Source organism: Pituophis catenifer, unplaced genomic scaffold (genome assembly GCF_029215685.1).
Source record: "Pituophis catenifer annectens isolate HBS135680 unplaced genomic scaffold, rPitCat1.0.hap2 SCAF_5, whole genome shotgun sequence".
Lineage (NCBI taxonomy): Eukaryota > Metazoa > Chordata > Lepidosauria > Squamata > Colubridae > Pituophis > Pituophis catenifer.
Window position 1 is genome coordinate 79,576,258 of NW_027256885.1, and position 24,163 is coordinate 79,600,420.

Genomic DNA, 24,163 nt, shown 5'->3' on the forward strand with positions numbered 1-24,163 from the left:
AAAGACACAGTGTGCTCACTCTGCAGCATAGAGCATGTCCAAGCCATTGAAACAGCAGAAAATGGATAATGATACTGCAAACAGTCTGTTCCAGTAGGTAACTCAGCTGCAGACTCCTTGGCAGATAGTTCTAATTTATGTGACTCATTGGAATGGGACTTACAAACAGAACTTGAAAGCAAACAGCTTATAGAACTTTCTTCTTCCCTCACAGAAAATATCTCCCCTCCTCAGAACTAAGCGGTCTGCTTGGCACCTGCTTTGCTTACACAGGATGGGGATGTGATGAATTTAAAAAAGGGAGAATATAACAGATTTCCTTTCCAGACAATGTCTGCTTACAGCTCAAACTGCAAATTCAATGTTTGAACTTTTATCAACTGTCACAAATAAGGTTTACTCCTTGAAAGAGTCTTTTGCAAAGCTTATTAAGAGTCATCCAAACAATGCAGAAGGACTCAGGAGGACATCTGTTGTCCCTATTGATAGACATGGGGTGGCTAATTCAGAAACAGAAATTAGAGCTGACCCTTCTCTTCCTCCCAAAAATGTGAGAGGAAAGAATACTTATACAGAAAATAACAATCAGATAAAGGTCCAAGAGGCGACCAATAACTTCTGTTTGCAGACCAAGCAGGTTTCCTTGCAAATTTATGACAACAGAATGAATAGAGGAGAGGGTGTTGAGGTGATAGAAAAGCTGTTATGTTGTCTCTGAGCCAGCTGCTCTGTTATGAATGCACTTTGATAGATTTACTACACAGAATGGTTGCCAGCGAGAAGGGAATACATCCGAATTTTGTTAACTTTCAAGCAGTCCACAATTCCCTCTATGCTTTTTAGAGTAAAGCCCTTCTTGAGCATATTTTCAATATTCCCAGTACGTGTCTTCTGCTCAGAGAAAATGTGCCCACTCTTGGATTAGTCTCTCCAAGAGGGAACTATTGCTTTAAATCCAAGCCACAATAGCTCTCATACTGATAAACTTGAAGCTGTCACAGCTGAACCGACCTTATGAAAGCAGAGGAATGATCAACAAACTGTTACCCACAGCTACAGAATCTGCTGAGGAAGTGCCAGAAGAAATGTTGATTGACTTATTTGGTACATTACCAGAACCTGAGCAAGCTAACATCATACAGAGACTGGATGATCTAAAAGAGGTACTGACAACTCAATCTACAGCAAAGCCTCTAACTAATATGACTTCACCAAATACTCAGACTTGTGATAATATATCTACCCAACAATCTACTATTACTTCTATAGTGTAAAAAAAAAAAAAAAAGTACTGATACACAGGCTGACAGTGGGGTAACTGTACTGACTAACCCAGTTCCTAATAAACAGCAAAAAGACAAATTGTCCCATCGTACAGTGCTCTTTCAGTGTGTATGCTCTAAGGATATCATCCACCTTCCACCTTCATTTGAGTCAGAAATGCCCTTAATTATCTTCTCACAAGATGGATCCTCAACTGCTTACCCCCCAAAATGGCCATAAATCTACATGGGTTCTAGATGGGGATTCTGCTGAGATAATCACCAAAGGTGAAGACCCTCTGATCCAGCAATCAGCTAGTGTCCAGAGACAGAGGCATGCCTCAGAGCCCCACACAAATGCTGGGGCTACCTTTGTTGTTGTTGTTGATGACCCCATAGCCTTCCAAAATATGCCTAACTCTTGGTTAACTACATCTAATAACAAACAGTATCTAGCTTTTGGCGGCAACACCACCCTTCATAATTATTTATTTATTTATTTATTTATTTATTTATTTATTTATTTATTTATTTATTTATTTATTGGTTCAATTTATATGCCGCCCTTCTCCGGAGACTCAGGGCGGCTTACAATGCGTTAAGCAATAGCCTTCATACTTTTGTATATACCTGCTTAGTAGGGCTTTCGCGCCCCCCCCCCCAAGCGGTGTTCTTTTTTATACGAAGTCAGCTTATTGCCCCCACAATCCGGGTCCTCATTTTACCTACCTCGAAAGGATGGAAGGCTGAGTCAACCTTGAGCCTGATGAGATTTGAACTTGCAGTAATTGCAGGCAGCTGGTGTTACTTAACAGCACTTTAGCCTGCTGCACCACCAAGGCTCTTTATCTTCCAACAATCGCCCCTACTGAGAACACGATCTGACATTACAAAGATCAGTGCAAGAAAAATACTCTAAACATTCTGTTGTGGAATGTAGCTGGGTGGTAACAATTTAGATGCCTCAATTATTCTGATCCTTTGATAGGTAAGGATATCATTTTGGTGCAAGAGACTTGGACTGATGATTTCCTGCTTAATGGATATCACTCTTATAAACTAGAAGGAAGGCCAGGGAGAGGTCCAGGGAGACTGAAAGGAGGGTTGGGAATGTTTATTTCTACCGATTTGAGAGCAGAGCCCACACTTAATTCCCCCTTTAAAACATATGGCTATGGCCCTTCTCAAGTTGAATTTGGTCCTGCTTTTAATAATGTTTATCTCCCTCCATCGCTAAGAAAAGCTGAAACCACAGCTGTATGGATGGAACTAGAACACTATGTTAGCAAACTCCTCATGGAACACCCAAATGCCAGGGTCCTACTAGGGGGAGATTTCAACGCTAGATTGGGACCAGATGATTATACACTATTCATGAAATACCATCACTACCCACCATCGGAGGTTCCCATATTAACCAGCACCTCCCTCTCACAACTCTCTAAAGATAATAGAGCAAATTACACTGTACCCTGTCTTGCCAAGATGGTGAATAGACATAATTTTTTCATATCCAATGGCCAATGGCTCATGGACTAGTGACTATCCTGGCTAGTTTACTTTCATGGCAGGGACCAAAACTAGCACCACTGATTTTATCCTAACTTCTATGGATTTTCTACAGTATATAGAAATATCTACCATACTTAGAAAGTGATCATTTGCCACTTTTATATACAGTATATCACAGAAATGAGTACACCCCCTCACATTTTATAAATATTTAAGTATATCTTTTCATGTGACTACACTGAAGAAATGACACTTGGCTACAATGTAAAGTAGTGAGTGTACAGCTTGTATAACAGTGTAAATGTGCTGTCCCCTCAAAATAACACAACACACAGCCATTAATGTCTAAACTGGTGGCAACAAAAGTGACTTTTACTTTCTTAAATATTCAGGTTTGAGATTTATTAACATTTTGGATTGACCAAGACCTCTGTAGTTGTTCAATAATAAAATTAATCCTCCAAAATACAACTTGCCTAATAATTGTGCACACAGTGTATGTTCCTGACGCAATTAAGCTTTTTCAGGCCAAGTCTCTATCACAGCTTCTTTACGAGACCTTGCTTGGACCCTCAGCTTCGTGTTTCACATCCCTGGAAAGAGTTCAATCCAAATTTATTAGAACAATTCTCCAGATGCCTCGTCGTGTTTCAAATGCACTTCTGCATCTGGAGACAGGATTGATAAAAGTCGAAGCAAGAATCTATATAGCTTCTTTAAATCTTTGGCTAAAGCTTAATTTTTTTCCCCCAAGGCCTTGCTCCATTAATCCTCCAAGACAAATTCTCCTCTTCATGGATTAAGGCCATTGAGTCCAACCTTGCCAAACTAGGCTTTTCACTAGCCTCAACACTCAAGTTGGACTGACCAAGCAAAACAAACCTTGTGACAAATGGTAGAGGACATAGGCAAATTGACTTAGAGAAAGCTCAGTTGTTTTTCCAGCTAGGAACTTGAGACTCCAGGCATGGGGTATCACTCTGTCTTCTGGATCTATCGACTGAGTTCAATCTTAAAGAGACGCACTCCTTTGCACACACTCCCAGATTCAACTCGGTCCGGAGCTCGTTTGGACGGATTTGGAGTTCTCTATTTCTTCCCCTTTATTTCTTTGTTGTGTGTTTGAGTTTAGACGGACAGAGAAGGAGTGGCACTGTGGTTTGGTGACGGCTGCCATCGGGCGTGCGCACTGAAGGAGGATCGTTCTTCGGAAGGGGGTTCCTCAGCTGAGGACCCCGTGCTGCATCCGTGCCCAGCCTTAACCTGGAATTTTTCCGCTTCTCCTTGCAGGGCGTTAGGTTGGGGGACCTCAGCTGTTTGGCGGCTAGAAGAAACGGCCGCCATTTTGTGGAGCGCCAAGCCATGTGGGGGCTCCGACCAGGCAGTGGACTTTGGGATTCAGTCATTACTGCTTTGTGCCCTTACCACCTACCCTCCGAGGCTGTAAGTTGTAAGGAGGGGGGTGGAATCACCAATTGGAGGACCTTGAGCATTTTGGCGCCAAAATAGTGCTGAGGAGGCCACCGGATGCGGCGGCCATTTTGTTTCCCCTGCTTTTAAAGGCACAGAGCAGCAGCTGCCATAGGGTTCGGTTTCTCAGCCCTCTAGTGCAGCTTAAGCCCTCAGAGACATACAAAGGAGCCCGGACCTGGGTCCTATTCCCATGAGGTGAAGAGGAGGCCCGGTCACAGTTTGCTGACCGGGGAGGGGGGGGGGCATAGTGCAGCTGTGCGTAGACTGCCCAGGCCTTTTTTCCCCTCTTTTGAAATGGATGAATAGACTGTTTGCTCAGTTCAGATCCTGTTCTGATCTACGTTTTTTGCCTCAAAGGATTGTTTTTCATCTGATCAAGTGAGGCTGTATCATCTATTCTTCAGTTGGGGATTATTCCTTGTAATACTGGTGGAATAGAGATTTAAGGTATTTTTTCTTGACACACTATGGAGAGCAGGGAAGAGTCTCCCAGAAGATCTACCCGCAGCAATAGTAGTGGCCAGGGGTCTAAGTCTGGCAGTAAGACTGCAGCAGCAAAGATCAAGGCCAGGGCTATGGCTCTCATTTGCCCATCCAGAGCAGAGGAAAGGGCAGAGAAGCATTTACATAATGCCTTAGAACAACAAGTGGAAAAGAGTCAAAAGGCAGCGGCTAAGCGTAGACATTTAGATAATCCACAGCCTACTCAAGATTCTGGTTTGGACTTAGCGGAACCAGGGCCTTCTACCAGTTTGTTAGAGTCTAGAGAATTGTCTCCTCCACCTTTGGAAAGAGAGCAGGAAGGGGAACAGAGGCATAGTGTATCTCCTTCACCTTCGGTGGCACCTCAACCAGGGGTACAAGCCGCTGGACAGGAAGCTGAGATGCCTGCGATTGTTCAGCAATGGATTGCTGAGGCAGTGCAGAGGGGCTTTGCAGCTGGTCAGGCAAGGTCCAAAAGATCACAGTGGAAGAATGTGGAGGTGGTTCAGTCCCAGAGTTCTGCTGAATAGAGACCAGCCAGGTCACAGCCTGAATTGGAATCTGAGGTCTCAGTTTCCTCTTCAGAGTCAGAGGGCTCATTAGCAGGGGCTACTGAGCAGTGGGATCAGGAATTATCTGAGGAAGAGGGTCTGCTACCGGACCAGCCTGTATTCAAGGGTTTGTTTATTTATTTATTTATTTTATTAAATCTGTATACTGCCCTTCTCCTGCTGGACTCAGCCAAAATAAAAACATCTCAATACAAAATTTAAAATTTGTTAAAAGAATTACACAACTTTGGCCTAAATTTAAAATCCCAACTAAAACCCATAGACAATTAAAAATCTAACATCTCAACCACATCTTTTTAAGGCTTTTGCTCCTGAAGGCTAAGGTCACCACGAAGCAGGGTACTTCGGAAGAGACTGGGGTTAGATCAGACCAGGATCCGGCAGATTTACTGTTTTCGGAACAGGTTACAGAAACAGATATTATACCAGCTCCCCAATTGTTTCTAGACATGATTAAGAAACAGTGGGATTCGCCAGGAATTTATTTATTTATTTATTTAATTTCTATACCGCCCTCCTCCCGAAGGACTCGGGGCGGTGTACAGCCAATTAAAACATAATATATATACATCGATTCAAAAACCAATTAAAAGTAATAAATAATTTGGCTCAGAATTAAAACCTAATTAAAACACCCAATTTAAAATCATTCACAAAGATAGCCCAGCCTGGCGGAACAGTAGGGTTTTAAGAGCGCAGCGAAATACACGGAGATCAGAAATCTTACGTATTTCCGGGGGCAGTTCGTTCCAAGGGCAGGAGCACCCACAGAAGGCCCTCCCCCTGGGTGTCGCCAGCCGACATAACTTGGCCGATGGCACCCTGAGGAGCCCCTCTCTGTGGGAGCGAACTGGCCGGTGGGAGGCTACTGGTGGCAGAAGTCGGTCTCGGAGGTACCCAGGCCCTAAGCCATGGAGCGCTTTAAAGGTGGTAACCAACACCTTGAATCGCACCCGGAAGACCACTGGGAGCCAGTGCAGCTCGCGCAGGAGAGGTGTTACATGGGCATAACGGGTCGCGCCCATAACTACCCACGCGGTCGCATTCTGGACCAGTTGGAGCCTCCGAGTGCTCTTCAAGGGGAGCCCCATGTAGAGAGCATTACAGTAGTCCAGCCGGGAGGTGACAAGGGCATGAGTGACCGTGCACAAGGCGTCCCGATCCAGAAAGGGTCACAACTGGCGAATCAGGCGAACCTGATAAAAAGCCCCCCTGGCCACGGCCATCATATGCTCTTCTAAAGACAGCCGTGCATCCAGGAGGATGCCCAGATTGCGAGCCCTCTCTGTGGAGGGCGAAGATTCACCCCCAATAGTCAGCGATGGCGCCAGCTGACTATATCGGGGCGCCGGAAGCCACAGCCACTCGGTCTTGGAAGGGTTGAGTCTGAGCCTATTTCTCCCCATCCACACCCGCACGGCCTCCAGGCAGCGGGACATCACATCAAGGGCATCGTTGGGGTGGTCTGGGGTGGAGATGTACAGCTGAGTGTCATCAGCGTACTGATGAACTCTCACCCCAAAACCACGGATGATCTCACCCAGCGGCTTCACATAAATGTTGAACAGAAGGGGTGAGAGGACCGACCCTTGCGGCACTCCCCAATCGAGGCGTCTCGAGGTCGACCTCTGCCCCCCTGTCAACACAAACTGCGAGCGGTCGGAGAGGAAGGAGGAGAACCACCGTAGAACGGTGCCTCCTATTCCCAACCCCCTCAACCGCTGCAGCATGATACCATGGCCGATGGTATCAAAAGCCGCTGAGAGATCTAATAGGACCAGGACAGAGGAGCAACCCCTGTCCCGAGCCCTCCAGAGATCATCCACCAATGCGACCAATGCCGTTTCCGTGCTGTACCCCTGCCTGAAGCCCGACTGGTACGGGTTCAAATAAGTAGCTTCATCCAGGTACCGGGGAAGTTGTCGTGCCACCACACTCTCAACAACCTTCGCCACAAAGCGAAGGTTGGAGACCGGACGATAATTAGCTAAAATAGCCGGGTCCAGGGATGGCTTCTTGAGGAGGGGCCTCACCACTGCCTCTTTCAAGGCAGCGGGAAAGGCACCCTCACTCAAAGAAGCATTTATAATCCCCTGGAGCCAGCCTCATGTAACCTCCTGGGAGGCCAGTACCAACCAGGAGGGACACGGGTCCAATAAACATGTGGCAGCACTAATCCTGCCCAGAATCCTGTCCACATCCTCGGGAGTCACAGGATCAAACTCCTCCCAGATAACATTCTCAAGACCTGTCCCGGTCTCCTCCCCTGGACTCACCCAGTCAGTGTCCAGGCCTTCCCGAATCTGAGCGACTTTATCATGCAGAAATTGTACAAAATCCTCAGCTCGACCCTGCAAGGGATCTTCCCGCACTTCCCCCTGAAGACGGGAGTGGGTCACCCTAAACAGAGTGGCTGGGCGATTCTCTGGAGATGCGATAAGAGTGGAAAAATAGTTAGATTTTGCCACTTTTATTGCCACTAAGTAGGTCTTGATATACTCCCTCACCAGTGTTCAGTCAGAATCGGATTGACTAGTCCTCCAAATGCTCTCTAGGCGTCTTTTCCGACGCTTCATCTCTCTCAGCTCCTCGGAGAACCAAGGTGCTACTTGAGATCGGCATCGGGTCAGAGGCCGCAAAGGCACGACGCGGTCCAAGGCCCCGGCGGCCGCACTATCCCAGGCGGCCACCAGGTCTTCAGTCGAGTCGTGTGCCAGGGTCTCAGGAAATGGCCCAAGCTCCGTCAGGAACCTTTCGGGATCCATCAGGCGCCTGGGACGGAACCATCTAGTCGGTTCTGTCTCCCTGCGGTGGGGGGAAGCGATTGGAAAGTCCAAGTGAAGGAGTGAATTATCTGTCCATGACAAGGGTTTAATGTCTAGGTCCCCTCTACCAAGATCATTCAACCACTGACCAGAGACGAAAACCAAGTCCAGGGTGTGTCCCCCCGTGTGAGTGGGGCCTTGAACTAACTGGGTCAGGTCCATGGCTGCCATGGAAGCCATGAACTCCCTAGCCACCTCTGACGTCTTGCCGGCAGATGGTAGGTTGAAATCCCCCATGACAATAAGTCGGGGTGTCAACCGCCACCCTGGCAATAAAGTCGAGTAGCTAGGGCAGGGTCGTCGCCACGTGGCAGGGAGCCAGGTACGCAGTCAGCAAACCCATCTGCACCCCACGACCCCACTTCACAAACAGGGACTCACACCCGGCTATCTGAGGAACAGTGGTCTCCCTCGGACAAAGACTTTCCCTAATAATCACTGCCACTCCCCCGCCCCTTCCTTGAGCCCTCGGCTGATGAAATGCACGGAAACCTGGTGGACACATTTCTACGAGGGGGATCCCCCCCTCCTGGCCCAACCAGGTCTCTGTAATTCCTGCCAGGTCCGCACCCCCCTCCAAAATAAGATCACAAATGACGGGGGCTTTATTAACTACCGACCTGGCATTACACATCATCAGCCGAGGGCCCCGGGCCTGAGACTCTGTGCAACCTAAGGCCCGAGTTGTGCATTGGGGGCCGGAGTGCGCAATCGCTCAAATACAGTGCATGCGTACCCCGGGACATGATATGGCCCCCTGCGCCTGTCATATCTGCCCCTCCCACTTATTGTTTCAATTTCACTGCCCTTCCTGTAAGCCCCCGGCTCTCCGTTCCGACTACCATCTTCATCCCCTCTGCTGCGCCCATCCAACCCCCCCCCCCCGTACAGTGGCTATATGGACCCCCCCAGGTCCATCTCTACAACCCCCTCCCCCCCTCCCGGATCCCCTTAAAAACTACCCTGCTACCCTGCTAATCTATGCCAGCTCCTCCTCTTATGAGAGGAGATTTTATAACGCCACACCCTTTCTCACAGAGCTCCTGAATATTCCGGATGTGGATGAACCGGTGCTAGCATTGTCTTCTTCCTCAGCTACCTTAGCTGAGCCAGAAGAGGTGCTGAAACCTGATGACCGTAAGTTAGAACAGGCTCTTAAGAGGGCTCACCAGGTGGTGGCCTGGGGGATCAAAGCCACGGCAGCGTCTTTCTTCACCAGGGCATCACTGTTGTGGCTTAAGCAGATGCAAGACAGGGTACCGGTTTCAGACCTCAGGGCTCATCAGGATTTCAATAAGATAGTGGCAGCAGCAGAGTATACAGCTGATGTCACACTACATTCAGCAAAATTTGGAGCGCGAGCCATCGCATCTACGGTGACGGCTAGGAGGCTCTTATGGTTAAAGAATTGGCAGGTGGATTACAAGCGTAGATGGCGCTTGGCCTCTGTTCCTTTTCAGGGGTCCAAGTTATTTGGGTCAGCCTTAGATCCCCTTTTATCTGAACCAAAGGACAGGAAAAAGATTCTTCCAGCCTTATCACGAAAAGCAGACACCCGACCTGCTTTGCAGGATCCAAGGTCTTATTTTCGTTCCTATGGGGGAGCAGGTTTCTGTAGAGGTCAAAGACAGTTTTACCAGGGCCAGGGCAGTCAATCGGGGCAGTTCCATCAGTCGGGGATGGGACAATCAGATAGGAGCACAGCAGGTCAGTCCAAACGTTCCTTTCGTGGAGGGAACTCGCGTTCCTTTTGCAGATCCCGTTGACTGGAGGCTCAAAGCTCCCATTGGTGGCCAGCTAGGCCTTTTTGCAGTCCAGTGGGAGAAATCCACCACAGATGCATGGGTAAGGGAGACCATCACTTCAGGTCTAGCTCTAGAATTTCTTGCAGTTCCCCCAAGGGTTTTTGTTCATTGCCCAAAGTCAAGAGACATAACAAAGAGGAGGTTTATGGAAACAGCCATCCAGCATCTGATAGACATAGCGGCAATGGAACCCGTCCCTTTATCAGACCAGGGGACCGGTTATTACTCAATGCTGTTTGTCATACAAAAAGCCTCGGGGGGACTATGACCAATTCTAAACCTGAAGGGCCTAAAAAAGTTATTGAGGTATCAGAGGTTCAAGATGCACTCTCTCCGGTCAATTTTGGCAAATGTTCAGAGGGGGGACTTCTTGACCTCCATCGACCTCACGGAAGCGTAGCTGCACATCCCGATTCATCGGGATTACAGACGGTATCTGAGGTTTTATTACGACAGCAGACATCTCCAATACCGAGCTCTTCCGTTTGGCCTAGCCTCTGCTCCCAGGGTCTTCACAAAGATCCTGGCGGCATTGGGGGAGGGACTCATGTCCAAGCCGATTCGTATCCAGGCTTACCTGGAAGACATTTTGGTACAGTCAACATCTCTAGCTCAGGTGGAGTCAGATCTGAATACCACAGTCCAATGTCTGCAGGCTCACGGTTTCTCTATAAATGTAGAGAAGAGCCATTTTCTCCCAACAAACCGCCTCATTCACCTGGGGGCGGTTATAGACACCATTCAGTGCCAGGTGTTCCTGTCTCCGGACAGGTTGGAAGACATCAGGAGTTTAATCAAATGGGTGATGGCACCCAGAGTGACTTTAGCACAGCTCTCCTCCCTGTTAGGCAAGATGATTTTGTGCATAGAGATTGTGCCTTGGGCGAGGTTTCACGCCAGACCTCTGCAATGGTTCATGTTACCATTTCAGAAGTCGGGAAGGGCAACATCGCGGACCAAGGTCAGGATCCCGGGGTTGGTCAGAGCATCCCTGAGCAGGTGGATGTCCGGACGGATGTCACAGGGATGTTACTTCTTAGTACAGGAGAGGGTCACAGTGACCACAGACGCCAGTTTAGTAGGATGGGGGGGCTCATTGCCAGCACCAGATGGCGCAGGGTGTTTGGTCACGGGCAGAGGCACGGAAGTGCATCAGTTGGCTAGAGCTGAGAGCGGCACGCTTGGCACTCAGGCACTCCAGGCCCTATCTCTTGAACCGCCATGTGCTCCTTATGACTGACAACATCACAGTAAAGGCCCATGTAAACAGACGGGGGGTACACGATCCCAGACTCTCATGAAGGAGGCAGGGAGGCTATGTCGTTGGGCGGAGCACAATTTGAGGTCCATCAAAGTGGAGCATTTGGCAGGACAGGACAACACTTGGGCGGATTGGCTAAGCAGGGAAGCCTTAGATCAGTCAGAGTGGCGTCTGGACCCGGCATTATTCCAGGAGATTGTGGAACGCTTCTGCCAGCCGACCATCGACCTATTCGCCTCACAGATGAATGCCCAGCTACCCCAGTTTTTCGCTTGATTCCCGGGTCAGGGGGCGGAAGGGGTAGACGCTCTCCATTGCCCTTGGCCCAAGGGCCTGTTATATGCCTTCCCTCCTCTGGCACTGCTTCCGAAGGTTGTCAGTTGGATTCTACACTTCAGGGCAGAGCTCATCCTGGTGGTGCCTCATTGGCCACGGCGACCGTGGTTTGTGGATCTGGTGAGCCTATCGGTCGCACCGCCCTGGAGGATCCCGCCCGACAGGATCTGTCTCTCTCAGGGGCCCATTTGTCACCTGGATCCGCAATGGCTTCACTTAACCATGTGGAGGTTGAGCGGTGATTGCTTGCAGGGCGAAATTTCACTGCAAGCGTGATAGAGATTATGCAGGCTGCCAGGCGCCCGTCAATGGCACACATTTATAACTCCATCTGGTGAACATTCAGTTTATGGTGCTCGGGGCGGAGGATTCAGGCAACCAAGGCAACAGTGCAGCAGCTTCTGGAGTTTCTGCAAGCAGAGTTGGAGAAAGGGTTAGCACCAGCAACCCTTCGGAAGCAAGTGGCTGCTTTAGCTTCAGTGTTATCGTGTGGGAGGAGAATCTCAGTCGCTCAACATCCTGATGTAAGGATTTTTCTCAGGGGGGCTACTAACTTGAGACCAGCGGTAGTACACCGTTATCCCACCTGGGATCTCCAGAAGGTGTTACAGGCCTTGTCTTCTACACCCTTTGAACCGCTTAGACAGGTTCACCTCAGTTTCTTAACTTATAAGACTCTTTTCCTCGTGGCCATTACATCGGCCAGATGCATTTCAGAGCTTGCGGCCCTTTCTGTGAGGGAAGATTTGTGTATCTTTCATGCGGATAGAGTTGTTTTACGCTTAGATCCGGCCTTCATGACCAAAATTAATTCCTGGTTTCATCGGGGACTTGCAAGGACTTGCATTCCTTGACACAGCCAGAGATGTCGACCCTATTGTACAAAAGTTACCCTATAATTTACAAGAGCAGTGGATCTCACATGGCTCCAAATACAAAAGAGAATCCAATGTTCCATTTCCCCCCTTCTCTGTTTTTGTGGACTTTGTGTGCCAATAAGCTAAAACAAGAAATTATCCTAGCTTTGACTTCACAGTGTCATGTGCTGCTCCTTCAGAACATAATCCTCACAAGCCTCCATTAGCAGTCCACAAAACTAATGTGATTCCTCCAGATTCCCTTCACAGGTCTGCCAGCTCCTGTCACATAGAAACAGAGATCAGAGATCCTGGTAAGCAGTGTCCTCTACACCAGAAGCCACATCCTTTCCTAAAATGCAGAGCCTTCAGGGAGAAGTCCATAGAAGATTGCAAAGCTTTCCTGAAAGTGAACAACATCTGCTACAAGTGCTGCTCATCAGTCCCCCACTTTGCCAACGACTGTGAGGTCAGTGTAAAATGCATGGAATGTGGCAGCACAGGCCACAACACAGCTTTACACCCAGGGTCAGCACCATGGACTTTACAACACACTTACAGTGGCGGTGAGCATGGCAGGGAGGAAGAACACACTGCTACAACCACAACAAATCAATACAAAGCTTTCAGTGTATAAGAAATTATGAGCTGGGATAGCCATAACAACAAGTCAGCCAATGGGAACTGTTTGGTGACTAAGAAACAGGATCTGTTGTGAGCCATGGGAGATGGCTCAGAGCCTGGGCGTGGCTTACCTTAACTGGTCTGTATATTGGTTTGTCCTTGGATTATAGATTCTGTGATTATATAGCTTCTGGTGATTCTGTGCTTCTGTTATTTCTGGTTCTGGCTTCTGCTTCTTGTACTTGCTACCATGTTGCAAGAGCTGCATGGGTATTGTATACATGCATAATGTTTTATATTATTGTATATAAACAAGTTTCTTCTATAAATGAATCCTGCTGAATTATTTACTTGTGTGCTGGTTAGATTGCTGCAAACTCTAACAAAAATGCACGGAAGTCTGCAAAGAGATTGCAGATGGCAAGTCCTGCTCCAAAATCTGCCTAGTCAGAGTCTACCCAGCAGGCCAAAGGGACAAAGCCATTAAGCTTTATGCTATTCTAGATGACCAAAGTAACAGGTCTTTAGCCACCTCAGCCTTCTTTGATGCTTTGGCATTAAAGGCCCCAGTACTCCATATTCCTTAAAAACTTGAGCAGGAATTGTGGAGACGGCGGGGAGAAGAGCATCCGGTTACCAAGTCGAGTCAGTAGATGGGAAAACATGTCTGACTTTAACAACTCTTATCGAATGCAACCAGATCCCTGACCATAGATCTGAAATCCCTACGCCAGATGCAGCGATTCACCCACATTTGAACTGCATAGCGCATCTGATACCAGAGCTTGATCCTCAGGCTCAGATAGTCTTGCTCCTAGGGAGAGATATTTTATGAGTCCACAAGGCAAGAGCTCAAATCAATGGTCCCCACAATGCTCCCTATGCTCAGAAACTAGACCTAGGGTGGGTCATTATAGGAGATGTCTGTTTAGGAAGCATGCACAAACCAACCTCTGTTAGCAGCATACTGACAAGTACATTAGAGAATAGACATCCTTCTATTTTTCAGCCGAGCCACAACCAATTCTTCTTAAAGGAATCACAGCACATTACCCATTTGCCTTGTCCCTTCATAGGCTCCTTTAGTGACAACCTCGCCTGTGATAGTGACCAAGGTCATTTAAGGCGCACAGTCTTCCAAAAGATGGAAGATGACAATCAGGTGACAACATCTACTGAGGACAAACTCCCTTTAGGAAAGACAGAGCAGGGATTAATCAAAGAAGATAGTGACAACCAGGTCACCCCTCTTCCCTTCAGACCACAGAGGCAACGCCCACCTAACAATAAAGAACAACCTGTAGCATGCTCTTTGCCACAGCCTCGAGAGTCTACCTATGCCCGTGATGGTGAACCTATGGCATGCATGCCCGAAGTGGCACATGGAGCCATGTCGCCTGGCATGTGCAGCATCGCCTGTTCCTCTTCTGGGTTTCTGACGCACATGCACGTGCAATGATCAGCTGACCTTTGTGCGTGCGGCAGTGCCAGAAACTGGAAGAAATGGTCTTCCGTTTTCCTGCATGAGCATGTGTGCTGGCCAGCTGATCATCACACGTGCATGCGCGCCAGAAACCCAGAAGACTAGCTGGCCAGCTAGTTCATTTTCAGGGACACGCATGCGCCCTGGGCAAATCCTCTTCTGGGTTGCAGCCCAGATGAGTGTGCGCTCCCTTTTCGGCACTCAGTGCCGAAAAGGTTCACCATCACTAACCTATGCCATTCATACCTCAGAACCTGTGGACAACACCAATGGCACAGCAGTCTACAGACACACCACAAACAACAGCTAGCTTCAAAAACCAATTGAACCAGCCTTCTGCAATGTCTCCCATGGTATCTGGTCAACAGAATGATGCTGGATATACTGTATATCAGATGACCTCAGCAATTCTAAGGGAGAAGCTAGCAATGGTACCATATTTTTCGGAGTATAAGACGCACCTTTTTCCCCCCTAAAAGGGGGTGAAAATTTAGGTGTGTCTTATACACCGAATGTAGCCCCGCCCACCCACTGGCCCCCACCCTTTGGCCTCTGCCTCCCAGTAGTTTACCTCCTTGCAGCAAGCAGCAAGAAGAAACAGCTCGTTTCAGCTTCAGCACAGCCTAATTAGCACAAGTTGATTGGATCGGCCTCCCGACTCTCAGTTGTTTTGCGCGGGCCTCTGCTGCTTGTTGCAAGGAGGTCAATTGCTGGAAGCAGATTTTTTTTTCTTGTGCTAATCAAGCTATGCTGAAAACGAAAATAAAAGTAAAGCAGGCTATTTGCTGTTTGCTGCAACGAGGCAAAATTGCTGGGACGCAGAGGGAGATTTCTTTTTCTTGTTTTCCTCACCAAAAAAGGTAGGTGCGTCTTATACTCCGAAAAAAATGGTCTGTTATATTCCAGACTTAGATCACTGTCAAGTTCCCAGAAGCCTCATCAGAAACTGCAGTGGCACCACCTCATCAGCGACCATATCAGCAATAAAGCAATGACAGCTCACCTAATGCTACTACCTCAGAACTCAAATAGTGGTATCGGTTGATACAAGGCAGGGAGTGTCATGCCCTAACATACAATCTTTATATACTGTTGTTGCCCTCTAGCCCCATCTAGTGGCTGGAGAGACAAAATGCCAAGTATATTGTTTGAAGCTGAACCCACCCATTTACCCATCAGCCCGCACTCTCAAACCAAGTGCACGCTGGGAAGCCAGACTCCATTTCCTTTAGCATTTGGAGAAGGCAGAAGCATCCATCTTAATCTGTGGCACATGGTCATCCAAGGACAAACCCACGTCCCACACACACAACATCGTTGGTGAGATTTAAATTGCTTTTATTTATTAATTGTTAGGTTCAGCAGTAACTTAATACTGTCTATCTTGTATTTGGTTCTCATTGTATGTATCCCTATTTTCCCCAATTTCACCATATCCTGTTCTTTCAATAAAAGATTCAGATCTATGCACACGGTCTGTTTTATTGAAGGATAGGTGGGTTTAGCTGCATGTTGAGCTGCACACAGACTAGCTTGTAGTGAGGACAGAACAGTGTCTCTTACCTATATACGGACCTGCCTGTTAGACTAATCCATCTGACACAGACTTATGTATTAAGGAAGTAGATTAACTGAAATGTAAATAAAGATTTTTTTTTTTTTTAAAAAGGAAGTAGATTCTGTCAAGTTGTGTTTTTCGACAGAAAGGCATTTACAAAAGTTGTGGAATATTAGTTCTATTCAAATGCACTTTAGAATGGCCTACAAAATATAGAATACCCAATTTAAAAAATATACAAGAAGCATTTATTCAGCATTGATACCAAAAGGCTTGAGAGAGTCCTTCAGCACTGTGAAATGTAACAGTAGGCACCTACAAAATTTCAGAAAAGAATATTCCTGACTGTAGGGCCCCCAGGAAAAAGCCCACACACAAACAACTTCAGGGTCTCTAGTTCTAGGCATACGCACTAAAATGGTCCCAATCATCAGTGCTTGACTAAATAACATAGTGAAAGTACAGGTACAGGTAATCCTCAACTTTCAACCGTTCACTTAGCAACTGTCCGAAGTTAAAATGGACCTCCCCCCCAAAAAAGGTGCTTATGTCTTGGTTCCCCCTGCAGTTACATGACTGCATATCAGGCTTTTGGCAACTGGCATGCATTTACGACTTTGCAGCATCCCATGGTCACATGACCGTGATTTATGATGTTTTTGCTGAAAACCAGCATTTACTTCTGGGTTTTGGCAAAAACACCCCATAGCGAACAATGGGTTTGCTTAATGACTGTGGATTCAATTGACCATGGTGATTTGCTTAACCACCACTGCAAAAATTGTAAAAGATTAGTCATGTGATGACTTGCTTTATGACTATCACAACTTATGACTGTAATGGGCAGGCTCCATTATGGTCGCAAGTTGAGGACTACCTGTAGTTCTCATTTAGCAACTGCCTTGTTAAGCAACTGTTCACAAATATGACAGTTATCAACAGTAGTAAACAGTAGTAAAAATCATTTTCTTACCAATACATAAACTTATGTCCAAATTTCTGCACCTGACAATGCACACTGGCTTGAGAGTAATGCTGGCATTGCTGCACAATAGAAGTTTATCAAAATGAAGCAGCAGCTACCAGCAATCTTGGTAGCCTCTCTCTCTCTCTCTCTCTCTCTCTCTCTCTCTGTCTGTCTGTCTGTCTGTCTGTCTGTCTGTCTGTCTGTCTGTCTGTCACATAGTTCACTTAGGGACCATGTTGCTGGAACCCACTGCAGTTTCTAAATGAGGACTACCTGTAGTCCATCAGGCTTCCTTGTTCCTTGCTGTTTAGAGCCTTGGACATCATAAGCAAAACTTGAACTTGGCTTGATAGCTGCTTGGCAGTCAGAGCAGTTGCTTTATTATTTGTTTCACTGATAGGGTCACCAAATCAGAAAGACTCAAGGTGGCTTATGTTGAAAATTCTATAACAACGAAGAGTGCAAAACATAAAAATTAAAACAGCACTTTCAAGGAAGTACATACAGTAAAAAATCATTCCAGCCATTAACTGGTTATTTGTGATCTTGTAAATTCTGACTAATTAAAATGTCGGTTCAAATTAATTTGAAGCCTGGACTGATGGGGTTTTAATCTTTAATGTATTTTAATATGCGTTTAATATGTATTTTAACATGTTTCTTACTTGGATTGAGATTGTATATCTTAATTGTTGTGAGCCGCCCTGAGTCCTATGGAGATAGGGCGGCATATAAATCTAATTAAAATAAATAAATAAATAAATAAAAACAATTGTTATTGTAAATATTTACTGTCTTGAAGTTTAAAATTCATTATTTTTACCCAGATATATGGAGCCTGGGAGTTATTCTTTACATGTTGGTATGTGGACAACCACCTTTTCAAGAAGCAAATGATAGTGAAACTTTGACCATGATAATGGATTGTAAATACACAGTACCATCTCGGGTATCCAAAGAATGTAAAGAGTAAGTAAATTATTCTATAGAATGACTTGAAATTAAAAGCATTATGCCAGCAATTTAATAAATAGGCAGTAAGGTATAGTGGTGAAGACTGAGGAAACCCAGTTAATATTTTCATTTCACCACAATGAAAAACACACACAAAAACCCCTCTCTTTCAACCTAATCTATCTCCTCAGAATTTCTGTGAGGATAAAATGGGAGAATTGCGTATACTATGTTGAATTCCTTGGAGGAGAGGTAGGATATAAATAAAATACATGTTAAAGAATGAAATGATTTATCCTCATTCTTCAAAATATTCACATTTGTTTTTTAAACATCATTTTGCCTATTTAATATGCACAAATTCTTTACTGGTTTTATTTATTTTCCCTTTGTTTGCAAGCACTATTATTCTGGTTCTAGGAGACATTGCAGATCAAGATCTTATCAGTAAAATGTGGTTTACAATTAAAATCATAAATATAAAATATTACAAATATTAGGTACAAAGGTAAGAAACAAAAGGCAAGATTGGTACGGTGGGGTCATCTTCCCTGTTAGTCCACCAGCCACCTTCAACATGGAGCGCCCCCAACAGGACCCCAAGACAATTGGCAGAGCCAGGTTTTAATGCCCTTCTGAAAGGCCAAAAGGGTGGATGCAGACCTCACCTTAGGTGGCAAGATATTCCAGAGAGTGGAGGCCATGGCAGAAAAGACTTTTCTTCTAGACCCTGGGGCCAGCCGAAAATCTTTGACTGATGTGGCCCACAGCGTGCCCCTTCTGCTGGATTGAGTGGGGTGGGCCAATACCATTGGGGTGAGATGGTTCCTCAGATAACCTGGTCCCATGTCATGAAGGGCTTTAAAGGTGATAGCCAACACCTTGAATTGGACCTGGAAGTAAACCAGCAATCAGTGCAGCTTGCGTGTATGTTATAAATATAAATCTGATCAGAACCTACCTGTATGTTGTAGATCAGGGCTGTCAAACTCACAGCCCACGGGCCAGATGTGTCACATGCTGGCCATGCCCATGCCTGGTTTAGCAAAGGGAAAATCCCAATACGTCATGTGACACGGCCGTGCCAACACAAGTTTGACACCCCTGTTGTAGATTTTCCATTTATATAAATCCTCACTTTATGCTGTGATCTTCAGTTTTCATGCTACTTTTATACTTGTATAAAGCTTTCTAGAAGGTATTAAAGGACAAAGCAAAACAGTATTAAACAAAAAATGCTTACATGCTTTCTAGTTTAGTTTACAGCAATGGGTTTTTTGGCGGTCTTCTGTTGAATATTAAATATGAGCCAGCAGTGTGCAGCAGCAGCCAAAAAAGCCAATGCAATCCTAAATTGCATTAACAGAGGGATACAATCAAGATCAAGTGAGGTACTAATACCACTCTATCAAGCCTTAGTAAGACCACACCTAGAATACTGCATCCAGTTTTGGTCACCACACTATAAAAAAGATGTTGAGACTCTAGAAAAAGTGCAGAGAAGAGCAACCAAGATGATTAGAGGACTGTAGACTAAAACATATGAAGAACGGTTACAGGAACTGGGCATGGCTAGTCTAGTGAAGAGAAGGACCAGGGGAGACATGATAGCAGTGTTCCAATATTTGAGGGGCTGCCACAGAGAGGAAGGTGTCACGCTATTTTCCAAGGCATCCGAAGGCCAGACAAGGAATAATGGATGGAAACTGATCAAGGAGAGGTTCAATTTAGAAATAAGGATAAATTTTCTGACAGTGAGAACAATCAACCAATGGAACAGCTTGCCTCCAGAAGTTGTGGGAGCTTCATCACTGGAAGCTTTCAAGAAGAGACTGGACTGCCATCCGTCAAAAATGGTGTAGGGTCTGCTTGGGCGGTGGGTTGGACTAGATGACCTATAAGGTCCCTTCCAACTCTGTTAATCTGTTAAACCCTTACCAAGTCTGATCCTTTTTACCTGTCAAAATAAAAGCTAAGGTTAGATAGGTGCTACCATCTGCTGTGACTTACATCCTTTATCTCAAATGAATTTATTTACACGTTGATGCACCTGGAAAGTATCTCATAAAAAGTGGTGTTCTAGTATCTCAGTAAGATGATGCTGAATAGCCAGAATTCTACAAATGAAATAGAGTCAGTTACATGTTGGGTGAAAACCATTTGTATAATAGGAGCAAAGCAACTTTGTAGAATATACCCTTATATAATGATGCTAATATGTGCTAATATTTTTCTTGCAAGTTTAATTACACAAATGTTGCAAAGAGACCCAAAACGAAGGGCATCTTTAGAAGAAATTGAAAATCACACTTGGCTACGAGGAGTTGATCCATCACCTGCAACAAAATACAATATTCCTTTGGTTTCATATAAAAATCTTTCAGAGGAGGAACACAGTAGCATCATACAGCGCATGGTTCTTGGAGACATTGCAGATCGAGACACTATTGTGGAGTAAGTAACATTTTATACAGTTTTATCATTCATTTTGTTAACTGTTCTTATTCTGTTAATAAGAGTATGATTTGTCTGTATAGAACCTTCTTCAATCTGGTGCCCTTTGTAGGTATTTAGATTTCAGGCCCAGAATTAACAGCTGTCATGGTCAACAGCCATGTTACTGTATGTGGTAATTATAAATATTGTAGTCCAGAAGATGTAATTGGAAAAGCACATGCAAAAGCATAATAACATTTATAGTATCATAATCAGGATATGTACCTAAAATTCTTGTCTGTATGTCCTTAATATTTTTCAGAGAAATTTCTTCATGTCAGGCGTTTATTTGGCACTTTTCTACTTTAAACTGAAGAGTTGTTTATAACAAATAAAGCAATATATTATTTTATTTCTTTATAATTTTTTATTTTGATTATTTGATCATTAAAAGCAATTCCATAGTAGGACATCTAGAATTGGTTATTATATAGTTATGCTTTTTAATATATTTCCAACCAGTTGTCAATAATTTTTGCTTAACTATATAATAACCAGTTTTACAATCTCTTCTGTTCAGTTCTATGTATTTTTTTAATTGCTTCTGGGATCTATGTGGCAGTGACTTTACCAAGATTTTACCAAGTGTCGTGAGTCTGTACTAAGACACTGAGCAGTAGATTGTTTGAATTGTTGTACTGTATTTGATATCTAGGAATAAAAATATTCTATCAGGTATCAGTCGTCAGTGATTTGCTGCTCATGTGGCTTAAATATTTATCTGAAGAATTAGAATGCTTTAGCAATTTATAGACCATCCTAGGGAGTCATTAGAAGTAGACCAGTTCTCAGTAATCCTAGTTACAACTAGATTTGTGACAGCAGTATGGCCAGATATATCAGAAATTCTTCTATAGCTCCATGGTGAAACAATAGTATAGTTATACTGTATCTGGCAGTTGCAAATACTGATGACTCACATTTAGTAAGTTATTGTGACCAAAAAAAATTTCAGCTGTTAGATTTTTCTTTCATATACAAGTCCTTGACTTACAACTTGTATTGGAGCCTGCCCATTATGGTTGTAATTCGTGATGATCATAAATTGGGTCACCCACATGACTGACCCAATTTTACAACCTATTTGCAGCAGTCGTTAAGCAAACTCTGTGGTCATTAAATGAACCAATGGTTTGCTATGGGCCAATTTTGCCAAAAACTGGAAGTAAATGCTGGTTTTCAGTAAAACCATCGCAAAATGCAATCAAATGACCACAGACGCTGCAAATGGCCATAAATGTGAGGACAGGCAGCCATCAGAATTGGGTCATAAATAACCCTGGGGAGGAGCCCCTGCAGTCAGAGCAGAAACATATATTCACTCCATACATAGGCAATTAATAAAGTTTTCACATACTGGCACAGGATCCATTCAATACTCAATATTTTGGCTACCCAAAATACGATTAGCAGAACAGATAAGTATGGCTCAGCCCAATTCCTGGGTAAGCAGACTTACCAAAGTTATTTCACAGTATGGGTTTTCCACTCAGTATTTACTCTCAACTGCCTCCCAAGCAAGGGAAATTTTAAAACAGATTCCTAGACATCAGTGCTCAAACTGACATGGAGTTACTAGCAAAAAATAGATCTTCAAGTTGGTTGGCTAAGAACAAAGCTACTTTACAATTTGAAAAATACCTGTCAATGAGATTGACACAATATCACAAAAAGGGCCTATTCTAGAGCCAGATTCGAGCTGTTGGATTCCATGACCAAATATGGGTGCTTCCACCACCTGCCATATCATGAGAGGACATGTATATATGCAGTGCTCCAGCCATCGAAGACATTGCTTATGTTTTGTTTGATTGTCAATTATATGCCCCTCTTAGGCTTATATACTTAACATCCCTACTTGAAAGAACAGCCCACTTGGATCTGAATCACAGATTGTCCAATTTCCTCCTGGGTTCTAATCTATGCACTGTGAGTAAAACTGCTAAGTTAAGGCAGTTGAGCTAAGAACCCGTTACATCGAACAGATTGGGGTATATTGTAAAGGTGATGTGTTTATCTGAATGTTGATTCCTTGTATTTACCAGATACAGTGGATACAAAAACTCTACACACCTCTGTTAAAATGCCAGGTTTTTGAGATGCAAAAAAAATCAGACCAAGATAAATCACTTCAGAATTTTTCCACCTTTAATGTAACATATAAGATGTAGAATTCAATTGAAAAACAAATTGAAATATTTTAGGGGGGGGAATTTAAAAAAAAGTACAATAACATGGTTGCATACGTGTGTACACCCTTAAATTAATACTTTGTTGAAGCACCTTTTGATTTTAAGACAGATTTCAGTCTTTTGGGGTAGGAGCCTATCAGCATGTCACATCTTGCCTTGGGAATCTTTGCCCACTCTTCCTTGCAAAAGTGCTCCAAATCTGTCAGATTGCCAAGGTATCTCCTGTGCACAGCCCTCTTCAGGTCACCCCACAGATTTTCAGTTGGATTCAGGTTCGGGCTCTGGCTGGGCCATTCCAAAACTTTGATCTTCTTCTGGAAAAGCCATTCTTTTGTTGATTTGGAGGTATGCCTTGGGTATACTCCAAACTGCTCCAAATTCCCTCCACTTTGACTAAAGCCCTAGTTCCAGCTGAAGAAAAACAGTCCCAAAGCATAATGCTGCCACCGCCATGAATCACCGTGGGTATGGTGTACTTTTGGTGATGCAGTGTTGTTTTTGTGCCAAAGATAGATTTTGGAATTAGGGCCAAAAAATTTAACCTTGATCTCATCAGACCATAGCACATTTTTCCACATGCTTTTATCAGTCTTGATGTAGGTTTCTGCAAAATGTAGCTGGGCCTGAATATTTTTCTTTGTAAGAAAAGGCTTCTGTCTTGCCACCCTACCACACAGCCTAGAAGAATACAGGAGACTGTTGCCACATGTAGTACACAACCAGTACTTGCCAGAAATTCCTGCAGCTCCTTTAAAGTTGCTCTGGGCCTCTTGGCAACATCTCTGGTCAGTTTTTTTCTTATTTTTGCATCAATTTTGGAGGAACGTCCAGTTCTTGATAATGTCACTGTTGTGCCACATTTTCTCCACTTGTTGATGACTGTCTTCGCTGTTCCATGGTGTGTCCAATGCCTTGGAAATTGTTTTTGTTCCCTTTTCCTGAATGATACCATCCAACAATGAGATCCCTTTGATGCTTTGTAAGCTCTTTGCAGACCATGGCTTTTGCTCTAAAAGGCAACTGAGTAAATGTCAGAAAAATCCTACTAGAACTGTTGAATTTTATAAGGGTTTGATCAGAGTCACTTTAATTGATGGCAGGTGTGTACTGACTATTTGACATCAGTTTGAATGTGATTGGTTAATTCTGAACACAGCCACTTCCCTACTTATAAGAAGGTGTGCACACTTATGCAACCACGTTATTGTAAGATTTTTATTCCCCCCCCAAAAGATTTCAGTTTGTTTTTCAGTTGAATTCTACATCTTATATGTTATATTAAAGGTGGAAAAAAATTCTGAAGTGATTTTTCTTGGTCTAATTTTTTTTTTACATCTCAAAAACCTGGCATTTTAACAGTGGTGTGTAGACTTTTTATATCAACTGTATGTATTTTATTACTATATTTTCTTTTACCTATTTTACCCTGAAATTAGATTCTGTATTTTATTTTTGTTTTATACTTTGATATGGTCATATCTATCTACCCTAGGGAGGTCCATC

General features: G+C 44.5%; 1 protein-coding gene across 1 annotated transcript in view; it reads left to right on the plus strand.

The window, feature by feature from the left end:
- Positions 1–24,163, plus strand: part of SNRK (SNF related kinase) — a 258,721-nt gene that overhangs the window by 154,211 nt on the left and 80,347 nt on the right. The window contains exons 5-6 of the mRNA XM_070944393.1: positions 17,846–17,987; positions 20,214–20,426. Of these exons, the coding sequence (XP_070800494.1) occupies positions 17,846–17,987; positions 20,214–20,426 (355 nt within the window). The remainder of the gene's footprint in view (positions 1–17,845; positions 17,988–20,213; positions 20,427–24,163) is intronic.